This window comes from Bombus terrestris, chromosome 3, assembly GCF_910591885.1.
Source record: "Bombus terrestris chromosome 3, iyBomTerr1.2, whole genome shotgun sequence".
Classification (NCBI taxonomy): Eukaryota; Metazoa; Arthropoda; class Insecta; order Hymenoptera; family Apidae; genus Bombus; species Bombus terrestris.
This window is the reverse complement of record NC_063271.1, coordinates 9,512,650-9,524,196: the sequence shown is the minus strand read 5'-3', so window position 1 is coordinate 9,524,196 and position 11,547 is coordinate 9,512,650. Positions and strand designations below refer to the sequence as shown.

The 11,547-nt window shown below is 31.4% G+C and overlaps 2 protein-coding genes across 2 annotated transcripts; one reads left to right on the top strand and one right to left on the bottom strand.

Annotated features, from left to right (window-relative positions):
• The first annotated feature begins 355 nt into the window (after nucleotides 1-355).
• LOC100644123 (PHAF1 protein CG7083) lies at nucleotides 356-5,319 on the top strand. Its single transcript, XM_003394486.4, has 8 exons — nucleotides 356-669; nucleotides 1,179-1,261; nucleotides 1,362-1,589; nucleotides 1,657-1,866; nucleotides 1,949-2,098; nucleotides 2,239-2,403; nucleotides 2,499-2,675; nucleotides 2,799-5,319. Exons 1-8 carry the CDS (start codon nucleotides 606-608, stop codon nucleotides 2,994-2,996), a joined length of 1,275 nt encoding a protein of 424 aa, XP_003394534.1. The 5' UTR covers nucleotides 356-605; the 3' UTR covers nucleotides 2,997-5,319.
• A 1,768-nt stretch (nucleotides 5,320-7,087) lies between these two features.
• LOC100642721 (dual specificity protein phosphatase CDC14A) lies at nucleotides 7,088-9,739 on the bottom strand. Its single transcript, XM_048414728.1, has 8 exons — nucleotides 9,664-9,739; nucleotides 9,380-9,581; nucleotides 8,793-9,097; nucleotides 8,445-8,706; nucleotides 8,060-8,189; nucleotides 7,809-7,987; nucleotides 7,248-7,360; nucleotides 7,088-7,167 (listed from the first exon to the last, which is right to left on the bottom strand). The coding sequence occupies exons 1-8, from the start codon at nucleotides 9,737-9,739 to the stop codon at nucleotides 7,088-7,090; spliced, it is 1,347 nt and encodes a 448-aa protein (XP_048270685.1).
• Between the last annotated feature and the right edge of the window lie 1,808 nt (nucleotides 9,740-11,547).

The window sequence follows — 11,547 nt, the reverse complement described above, 5'->3', positions numbered from 1 at the left end:
GCTTATAAATCAAACCATTTTCTCGTATATGCTTTATTTACAACTCGTATAATTACATAAAACTTCTCAATCAATATTTCCAATTTTCCAATGTCGATATACATATCTTTAAACAACAAATATATCACGACATAATGTAACATCGTCTACATTAAAATTATAAAATCAAACATCTTGAATAAATAGCAAAGTAATTATTGTTAATTCAAATTTTTGTCGTTTCTAGGGAAAAGTTTCTGAAGTAAAATTCAAATATTTGCGCTACTAATTTTAGCCGACGGAGTCGCATATGTGGCGGCATCTAAAGCGAAAGAAACGAAGTTTTTCTTCGAAATGGCGACATTTCCGTACACAGTCGATAGTCTGATTCTGTTTCACGTAATTTGCGGCACGTATCAGCTGTTCGGTGACAGTTTGCTAGCAGTAAGAGTAGAGTGTTGAGGTTTATTGTTTAGGAAAGCAATATGGCTATCTGGTGATTAGTAACAGTGCGATACGTAGACAAAGGAACAACGCAGTTCTCATGATATTTGGAGACGCGTGGTGCACTCTGTTTTAGTTTAATTTATAAAAGTAAGGGAAATAACAAAAGGAATCGGCTAGAGATGTTGGAACTCGAGGTAGTGCCCGAAAGATCCCTCGGCTGCGAGCAGTGGGAATTTATTTTAGGCAAGTGACGAAATACTCGCGATGTATCGCGGCTACGTCGTATTACGCGTAATTTTGCGATCATCAAATTAATTCATAATAATTTGGAAAACGAACAGAGAATTTCCGTTATACTCTCTCCTCTTTTTCAAATTGAACTTTATTGATGTTGTCGTCATGTCAGCATTCGTACTTTGCTATTTCATTCTATTTGTAAACACCTCGTTTGACAATCGCGCGTAAACAAAGAAAATGGTGATCACTATGAATATTTTGTTGCTTATTATGTAATTGTTTACACGTATTGCCTCGCTATTTAGACTTTTGCTGCTGGGTTGTCAATTAATTGGCTAGTAATTAATTGGAAATTGACGCTTTAATAAGATATCACTTTATAAATAGATATGAGTTTAATGAGAGTCATGATATTATTTGAAATAATTATGTTGATGCGCATATAGTTTAATATAAGCAATTCATGAAATAACGATAATGTGTGGTCTACTTTTAAGAAAGAGTTATTCTTACAGGCATGCATTTTTCCCAATCTGTATCAATAATACAATCCCAAGTGGGCATTATAAGGGGAGTACAAGTACTTTATAGTGATAGTGTAAGTATATATTAATAAAAATTAGATTTATATGTTATTATCATATTCTTTACTTTTGCATAATTAATGTGGAATTAAATTGTATGTTTTACACATGCAGAATCCTTTAGATGTAGATTTAGTAATAAACTTACCTCATGATGGAGTTCGGCTTATATTCGACCCAGTGGTGCAAAGGCTCAAAATAATCGAGATTTATAACATGAAATTAGTTAAACTCAAATACTGTGGTTTGCCATTCAATTCACCAGAGGTTTTGCCATCTATTGAACAGATTGAACATTCATTTGGAGCAACCCATCCTGGTGTTTACGATAGTGATAAACAAGTATAGTATTTCCATTTATGTAAACAATTAGTAAAAATCTGTGCAATCAAGTAGTGTTGGTTTTTAGGTATTTGTGTTAAATTTTCGAGGATTATCGTTTTACTTCCCCATTGATTCAAAGTTCCAACCTGGATATGCACATGGATTAGGATCATTGCAATTCCCAAATGGAACATCTCCCCTTGTGGCAAAAACAGCTATTTATGTTGGTAACATGGGTGCTGGAGGTGGAAGCGATGAGCATAACTTAAAGGCACCACCACCACCTCTACCACTTGTAATTATTTTTTGTTCGTGTTATAGAACAGGACATACGAATATCTAAGCAAGATTAATATTACATAATCACATTTTGCTAGGTTTGCTATCATAACAATTTGTATTTAGAAAAGGCAGATGTCATGCGAGACAAAATGCGTACACGAGGTCTTAGATTGCACCTTTTCACAGAAGGTAGCTCTGTAACAAGGGTATTACTGGAGCCAAAAAAACGCTGCTTAACCAAAGAGGTTATATTTTATAATTTAGTTTGTAGTAGAATTTTTATCCCAAAGTATTGTATAGTCTAACTTCTTTAAACATTGTAAATGCCCTTTAAAGTTTGCTGTATGCTGCATTGTTATTTTTTGTATAACATACACTATTATAGGTGTTATTTGGTGACACTTGTGAAGATGTGCTGAGTGCTTTGGGAGCACCATCTCGAGTCTTTTTCAAAGCCGAGGATAAGATGCGCATTCATAGTCCTCACGCACACAAACGCGATAAAATAAGACGGTCGGATTTCTTCTACAACTATTTTACTTTAGGATTGGTACATTTTTCTCTTAATAACTATTCCATACTTCAAAAAAGTAAATGAACAAATCGAAATACATATATATCTAAACATTCTGTCATTTTTTGTAGGATGTTCTATTTGATGCCAAAACCCAATGTGTTAAGAAGTTTGTGCTACACACAAATTACCCGGGGCATTATAATTTTAACATGTACCATCGTTGCGAGTTTTCTTTAACTCTTCCACCAGAAAATAATTCCACCGAATCGGGGAAACTTATAGATGTTTCCCCTTCTCCAGTTACGGTACGATATATTTCTGAATGAGATGTATAGTTAAAACAAATAATAGCAGCTTCAACGAGTCTTTGATAAATGTTTGATAAGTGTTTGGGATTAAGATAATTTCAATGATCGTTTGTTTTTTAGATCACTGCCTACACGAAATGGGATAGAATAAGCGAACAGTTGAAGGCTAGTGCACGGCCAGTAGTATTGAACCGTGCCTCCTCGACGAACACAACAAATCCATTTGGGTGTACGTTTTGTTATGGTATACGCGACGCGATCGTCGAAGTCATGGCGAATCAACACATCGCGAGTGTAACTTTATACAGAGCTGTGTGACCTTGATAATTTATACAATATGGTGCATTATAAAACGCTCTTTGAGGAGCAATTGATGGAATGATGTTTTTGAAAAGATGAAAACAAACAAAAAAATAGGCATGTTTCAACTCTGTCGGAAATTGCATAACATCACCTTTGAAAAAAGACTGTATGATGCAAAAAGAAGTAACGGGAGTGCAAATGCATGCAAAATCCTGATGCAGTTTCTTTTTTTTTTTTTAACACTAACGTAACAATTGAAATCGTGAGGACTTTACATAAAAACAAAGAAACAAAAAAAGAGAGGAAGATTACGAGGAATGCAATGATGTTTTAAAGCTCAGAAAATCAAGCGATATCATTTTGAATATCATGTATTGTTGCTTGTAACGATATACATAAATCTTTTTCCCTGGAATATCGAAACCCAGAGAAATAAAACAAAACAAAATAAAAAAAATGGAATAAATATCACGAAAAAAGCAAAAAGACGATCAACTAAGGGGTACAAGTGTCTGCAATATTCAATAATATCATATTTAATATACTGTTTTTATCTTTTGGTTATAAGTTTTAAATATAGTTAAAAATTAAAAAAAGAAAAGATCTTGCGTGAGCGATGAATATTGTAATATCTGAGCTCTATAATAAAAAGAAAAAAAAATATGAGAGGGGAGTAGTTTCAAAGGATAATAAGAATTTTGATAGTTAATGATAAACCTATGATGATTATAATGACAGTAACGATTAATAACACATGACAGTAAAATATTATAATGTGCTTAGTGCAAGTAAAAAAAATGATATCTAACTTTCGAGAAACCAAAATTTTTTAACGCGTGTTTGAGATAACAGAAAAATAGAAACAAAAAAAGATAAATGATGACACAAAAGTGATGTTTTGGGTACACAAATTAATAGGCATAATATATATTATACATATTAGAGTGGCATTATCCATTCAATCTGTGCAGAATTGAATGTAAAACCGTAAAAGTCGATCAAAAAATGATAAAACTATAGAGTGAATAACAAAAAAAGTATTTATCAGAGCGGGAGGAATTAAATTCATGGCCTGTTTTTTACGCTTTTATCTATCAAACTCTGATCATTGTGATACGTGACAAAAATTCAAAGCGCAATACATTATATAATATTTAAATTGCAATATTTAAATAAGTTACTTCCTTGCATTAACACAAACAAAGAACAGAAGAAAAAGAGAAAGGATAATTAACTACTTACTTTCTTATACAATTTTTGTGGCGTTACATAATTCTTGTGATTATATGTGTACTCACAAAACTGAATTAGTCTTTAATCTTTTAGTCGCGTAATATGGAATACTATATCATGAATTTGTCATTAGCTTACGATGCCAGAAGGAAAGTTTTTTTCGTTTCTTTTTCTATTCTATAAATTCGAGATTTCACGTTGATGTTAAATTGCACAATTGTATATACCCTATATGAACTTGTTTCCTGCTAATCATAGGGTATAAAAGCGAATATGTTTTATGTATCGTATAAACTTTGATAGTTGATAATCTACAGCGATTATAAGATCTGTAATGAGTAATAATCGTAAAATATAAATAACAAAGAACGCGTTCGAGATTGAAGCGCGAAGCATGAACGATGAATTACTTTGATTGTCACTTTTAACTGCACAGATTCGTGACGATTTTCCTTCCTGTTTACCGAATTAGCAGAAATTTTGTGGTCCATGATTTACGATATAAATCTCTGTAAATTGTACCCTTCTGTTTCCACCATTGGACACAGATGATATTTCCTTTGAAGTTCAAACTTGAAATATCAAATGATCTCAATATATATACATATATATCAAGATTCGATAGCGATTCAAAAGTGAAAGCGATGGAATAAATAATGTTGTTGAAGAAAAGTGCTAATTGACGCATAATTGTACAAAAAAGCTTTAAGAGACGCGGATTTGCGTGTTCTACAGTTGTTCTTGTTTCTCAAAATCCTATTTTGATGGAATATCTCCCGTTTTTGTCGATTTTTGTCGAAACAGTTTTGCGTGGAAATTATTTTCAAGTAAATATATAGAGCGTAAAATTCTCTAAACAAGCTTCATTGAAGCATTCACCGATGCAATAACAAATGTTCAAAAAAGAAAAGAAAAGGTAGGATTAAAACACAGAGGAAGAGAAAATCAGTGGATCTTTTAGAAATTGTATTCTCTATATAATTATTTCGGATAATTCTTCCCGAGAAATCTCTCTATTTAGTTTATACAAGGGCGAATCATTTTGTATTGAATGGATTATAAAATCATGTAAAAAAATTTTCTATAAATCATTTTTCCTTCAATATTTCTTTCAGGCTTTACTGATCCTCGTGTATTTTCTTTTAAAAAAATTATATATATATATATATATATATATATAACACATATATATATATTATACATATATATTAATTAATATTATATATTAATTATATATATATATATTTTGTATGATTTGAAAAAATCTCAATTATAATTCAGATTAAATTAGGAAGAAGTAAATTTCGTGTTTGAACGAAATGAAATAATTTCTTTTCTTTTATGTTTACTTACTTATTTCCTTTGACGCGCGTTTTTCAAAGCGTCCAATCCGTGAGAGATGCAATTCTTTTGTCGCGACTCTGAAGTTCGAGATGGTTTGAATTTGTTCATTTTGATTTCATTCAATCTATCTCCTTGTGTCATAATACAGGGATCCATAGCCCTGTATTTCTGTGGAGTTCGTTCTGGATCGTCTGTTCCGCGGAAATTCCTTAATTTTCCTATGAGCAAGAAAAGAAAAAAAATTGTATTATAATACCTGCATAGCATAGGATAAAATTTATTTATTTATTCAACGATGTAGATTAGTTACATAGCCTGAATTCTTCTTTATATTATTCAAGTTTGTAGTTTACCTTCTATAGATGCACTAAAAGATACCTTTACAATGACTGTATAATTCAAGTTCCATCGTAGTGTCGATAAATAACAAGACAATTGCATAAGACAAAGAACACTACCACTACGTTAGAAATTGTAAATTAAAGTAATTCAAATTGGATGCGTGCGCAGAATGCTCGGTATGAGATCTATTGGCGCGAAAACTTGTTTAATTGATATTTTCCTTTAAAATCATAATATTCGCTGCAACATATTTTAATGATTCCCTGTTACTTTTCTGAGTCGTTAGTTCTCATAAATAATTTTATTTTAATTTAATTTCGATTCATTATTAATTCCAATTTATATTGGTTGCGCGCGCAGCTATCGATAAATATGAAGTATTGAATAATCGACAAGAAATTGATAATGATTGTTCTGTAAATAAATGTCTTCTTACGTTGAAATTTTATAAAGATACATTTTGTACTAATTTTTTGTTTCAATTTCTATGATTATTTCATTCGTTAAGATATCATAAGTGTTAAAATTGTATATATATTTCTACGTGGTAAGAAATCTCGATCGATTAGTAATCGAAATTGAGATGCGCGAGCATGTTTCTGAAGCAGCTTTGGCGCGCGATTGTTCTTTCCTGCACGCTTCGACGTACTGTTGAATTTTTTCCTAATTTTACGTTACAAATGACGCCAACACTCCTTCATAATGAGGATTTCTACTACTATGGTTTGTATAAAGGTATAATAATATAATTCAATAGCTTTTGTAATGTAACAGAGCAAAATATTATATGTTACTTTTTCAAGGTCAGCAGACCTATGCTAGAATATCAAAGATTTACTGAAATTTCGATATAATTACATGAAATTAACTTAGAAACACAATTCTCAATTAGAATAGAATGCTTTGCTAAAACGTGTAATGTACTACGTATATATATATTACCTTATATCAGTTATATAGAATCATATTTTTTACTTGTGTTTTTTAAAAATTAAGAAATAAAGTACGAAAATGATAAAATATTAAATAAATACCTAAAATTCTCGTAAATTTCGTTTTGCCTTTTTTCTCTATCGGTAGACTATCGTAGTTTGCTTCTGAAACAATATAAATTTATATTGAAAAATTTCACATTTTTCATAATTTTTTTTTTCTCTATTTTCTTTTTTTAGATCATCACATTTTCGTCAAAGCAGAAATTGAAGATTTTCGATATAAGGGCTGGATTGAAAATTACAATTTTCATAGGTAAAATCTTTACTAGTCTCTAATAAAAAATTCTATTGCTTTTATACTCTTTTCTTATACGATCATTGGTTGATTTTAGAAAGAGACATAAAGTCCTACCTGTGCACCCTCCATCAGGCATGTAGTGTATTTTCTTTTCCAACTTGTCTGCAATCGAATATATTCCGCGTTTATGGTGCAATATTACATCACCATCGCCATAATACTTCAGTCTGCGAATGATACATCACCATGATGTATATAGGTATGTACTGAGTATTATTTATATGTCAAGTGTTCCTTTTTTATTTTTCATTAAAAATTAATAGTAAGAAAGACAATTCCTCTCTGTATTAACCCTTTCGAGACGGATTTTCTTTCAATAATAGATGCAATGATATAACATGCGGCAACAATATAATGCGATAATATAATAATAATGAATTAAATATAATTTTTAAAATGAAATAATTTCAATTTATAACAAGATCCTATGCTTTAATAAACTTCAATGATGCCAGAATAATACAAATTATAAAGATTCAACGATCCTTTAGCAGTTACCTTGAAATATTTTGTTCTATTAGTTTATAAAGGGTTAAGGTTATTTTTTTGATTCAATGATAAAAAATCTTTATTGCAATATTACTATTTATATCTAATAATGGAAATATGAATTACTTATATTGTTGACCAGCGTTCAATAAATTTTTCTCTATTTTTTCTAACCAGGCTTGTTGGTGTCCAATAACGGAACCAGGTCTGCAAATCCTTATCCAGGCAATAGCTTCTCTTGCCGTCATTTTATAATGCTTTATTAAATATGCGGCAATTAATGAACCTGTCCTTCCTAATCCAGCCTGAAATATTATTCATATAGTAAATAAAATTTGAAGATAGATTAGAAAATTGTTTAAAGAACTTCAAATAACTTTGCAATGAACTGCTATCGGACCGCTGGTATTTTCACTTAGTTGCAAAAATTCATTCAGTATTCTTCTCGGTGGTACCGTGCCGTCTGGCATGAACATATCGTAATGCGCGATCCCTACATCGGTGAATCTATTTTTAAAGCATCACTTTAATTTCATTCTAAACTTAGAGTCATAACAAATTATGTAACCGTATAATTTCGAAGAGTTTCAGGGAAATATAATTCTTTCAGTATTAATAGAGTAATAAATCTTAAAGATTAGGAAATAGTCAATATTTGTAATAAATAATGTAGTTTTTCTATAATTAGATAATCTTATAGAATTTTTGAAAGTCATCAGTTGAAATTATTAAGAACTTTGTGATTATAGATTAGATTTGTACCTCGATGCACTGTATGCTTTCTTATTCAATCTGATCACGGTTGTGACTTCGTTCTTTAAAAAGTAATCAATGTAGCACTCAGGTGGATGATAAGGTGTGCCTGGTTCCGTGCTTGGACCAACGAAAGCCAGGAACTTTTGTGGTACCATCCAATTCAAAGCACCGTTTCTCATGTCCTCGTACTTTTCATACTCAACCACATCAAAGTCGCAAAAATTAAAAAAGCCGAAAGAAACTGCTTTTTTAAGCGCGTTCAAGCAATCTATTCTTATAAAATAGATTATATAAGATTAATTTCAATTAGTAGAATTAATTTTCCAGTTTATAATTTCCACGCTAAATTGTCACCTGTTAAATGAATACTATAAATTGCTGATCCCATAGAGGCATCTCGAAATGGCTTTATAGGAATTTCACCTCCCATAAAAAGAATGTTGTAAGCTTCTCTTGGACTTTTGTTCAGGTATAATACCGCGTAAGAGGCAACCAGATATGCGGAATTTGCCCTTTTGTGATCTCGTTGTGATGTATAGTGCACGATTTGTCTATGCTCATTTCCTGGGCTCTCGAGTTTCTTACTTACTTTGCAGCAGTATCTGTAAAAAACATTATTAACAGTATTACGATCCGATAGTAGTTCCAATATTTTAAACCTTATTACAATTATTTCTTTTTAATTAATATTGTGAATTTTTATTCAATTATTTTTATTTAATTATACAAGCTATATAATATCGTATAATTTGTATAACAGTATAATTAAATATAAATTCTCTTAATTATACAAAAAATAATTCTATGAGATCATTATTTCAAATTTTGTTTTTTCGTATAATTATAAATTATTACAGATATGATGGACACTATCAAAAGATAATACTTAAGGGACATATGAAAATATTATTTGGAAGTATAAAAGGATTGTAAATTCTTACTTGTATAAACAAGCGAGGTTTAAAGGGCCAAAATCGTAGTAAAAATTATTATAAATTAGCTCGTCATCGATTGTAAAGAAATGGATATTAGATGTGCTTTTTACATCCTTTCGACCGTTGTACAACGTTGCAAAATAGAATTTGTCTTTTATATATTCACAGATATAAGTAACATCTGGATGTTTATAAACTGTAGTAATTTCTAATAGAAAAAGATTAATATAAAATAATGTAGAAAGAATACAAAACAAACAAATTTCTGCCAGTATTCATTTCGTAAGTACCATCTGGGTTGATGTTTCTATTATCGCAAGTATGATAGTTTCTTTTCGAGGGTGCATAATTTGTTTGTTCGTACATGATGAAAGAATATCGAAACCTGTTCTCCCTATAAGCGCAATTATTTTCTATAAACCACACATCTCGTATGACAATTAAACAATACCATGTTTTAACCTTGATAAATCATTTGTAAATTATATGAAAATTTCCTTGTGATTGATCATTGATTTTTAAAGATGTCCTAGTCATATCTTGCACAGGAAACAATATGCTTCTTTTTAATTTATTATCGTGATATGCATTAATTTGGGGATAGTGTCATAGGTTTGTCTGTTTTGTTGTCAAAGATAGTTTTTGATTACAAAATTGTAATTAACCAAACACATGATTCTCTGAACCTGAAAAAACAAATGAGATGAAAAGGAAATGTATTTCTTTCTTATATTTTTTTCATTCTTCTAGTTGTGGCAGAGAATTTAAGAGTTACTGATTCTATGATACGTGTACCTTGGACAATTTTCATTTTCTAACAAAATAAAATCTGCTCCTAAATTTATCGTTATTTGCCACGCCAAATTACTGATCTCATGTTTGCCAGATGTCTGTCGAGTCTCCACGTTTCTCAACTTTTTTTTCTAAAGAGTTGATCGATCATTGGCCGTTTCTTTTGGATCATAATTCGTATACAATATACTTTTAGAATAATGCATTTTATATTTTCACAATACTGACGTTCCGACAATTAATTTCTAACAATGTTCTAATAACGTTCGCAGAGCCAGAGACGAGAAGAAGTTGCAGAAATATCAACGCACGCTACAAAGGGTGAGTCAAAGTTTTTCATTTTCTCTGCTTTCAGACTATAATTACGGTTGCGTTACTTTTAATTAAAGTGCACGTCCTTGCATGCCTTGATCATTTCTTTTCATGTCTTTAAAAAGTTTCGTAAAAAGTCGACACTGAGGTGTACCATTTTCATTAACTCATACGTGTTAGGAAATATTTATAATTCTAAAAATGTTGCAATATGTTCAGTAATGTAAATATTACAATAATAATAATAATAATTTCAATAACATTAAAATATTACGGAATATAAAATCCATAGATCATAAGTCAGTTTAAATTCCGAAAACTTAATTTTATTAGTTTATCCAATTATTTCGATACGTCAATTTAATAACGTGGCTTACCGTTGATGACTATTGTAGCGTTAATTCTAAACTCTGACCCTATCTAATACTTTTTCTGCAATTTTTATATCGCGATCTTGTTCTCATTTGAAAAAGGCAAAGAAACAACCAGCCTCAGATGGCAATCTCTCTTAAATCTTCCATTCTTCTCGTACGAAGAATCTCAACGTATTCCACCTTGACCATCTTGCGTAAAACTTTTCCTCTTCTCCCCAACCACTGCCTCCTCCTTGTTTTTCCACTATGTCACTGCGGTACAATTTGCGAATGCACCGGGAAGTGGTTTAACATGCAACGTGAGGCCTAACCGGTAAAGCGACTGATCGGTATTTACGATTCAAGAGAAATCTTTCGCGGGACAACAAGGCGGCTCCGTCCATCCGTTCCGTGCATCCATTCCCTGCGTCCGTCAATCCGTTATAATTTCTCCGTTAATAGAATCCGAGATTTCGTAGCGATCCGTGCGATGCATTCGAAATCCGCCCAGTCGCCGTTCTCTCTCTCCCTCCTCCGTGCTCCTCTTCCTCTTCTCGTCATCTTTCGTTCCTTCGCCTCTTTATCGATCGAACTATTGCTTTCTACTGTTATTTTTCAGCGTTTTTATGTAAGAGTTTCACAAATTTCGTTATTTTTGGAACGATACTTGTTTTTCAGTCACGCGTCCTTGCGAGCTTTTACCCTCAATGAGCTAAA

What these genes read in the sequence shown, in the direction of transcription:
- LOC100644123 (XM_003394486.4), top strand. Translation starts at nt 606, where the DNA reads ATGTTGGAACTCGAGGTAGTGCCCGAAAGATCCCTCGGCTGCGAGCAG. An exon ending in AAGTACTTTATAGTGATAGT is followed by an intron (nt 1,262 to 1,361) that starts GTAAGTATATAT and finishes TTACACATGCAG; the next exon opens with AATCCTTTAGATGTAGATTT. An exon ending in AACGCTGCTTAACCAAAGAG is followed by an intron (nt 2,099 to 2,238) that starts GTTATATTTTAT and finishes ACACTATTATAG; the next exon opens with GTGTTATTTGGTGACACTTG.
- LOC100642721 (XM_048414728.1), bottom strand. Translation starts at nt 9,739, where the DNA reads ATGTACGAACAAACAAATTATGCACCCTCGAAAAGAAACTATCATACT. An exon ending in TAGAAACATCAACCCAGATG is followed by an intron (nt 9,582 to 9,663) that starts GTACTTACGAAA and finishes TTTTTCTATTAG; the next exon opens with AAATTACTACAGTTTATAAA. An exon ending in CGATAGCAGTTCATTGCAAA is followed by an intron (nt 7,988 to 8,059) that starts GTTATTTGAAGT and finishes ATAATATTTCAG; the next exon opens with GCTGGATTAGGAAGGACAGG.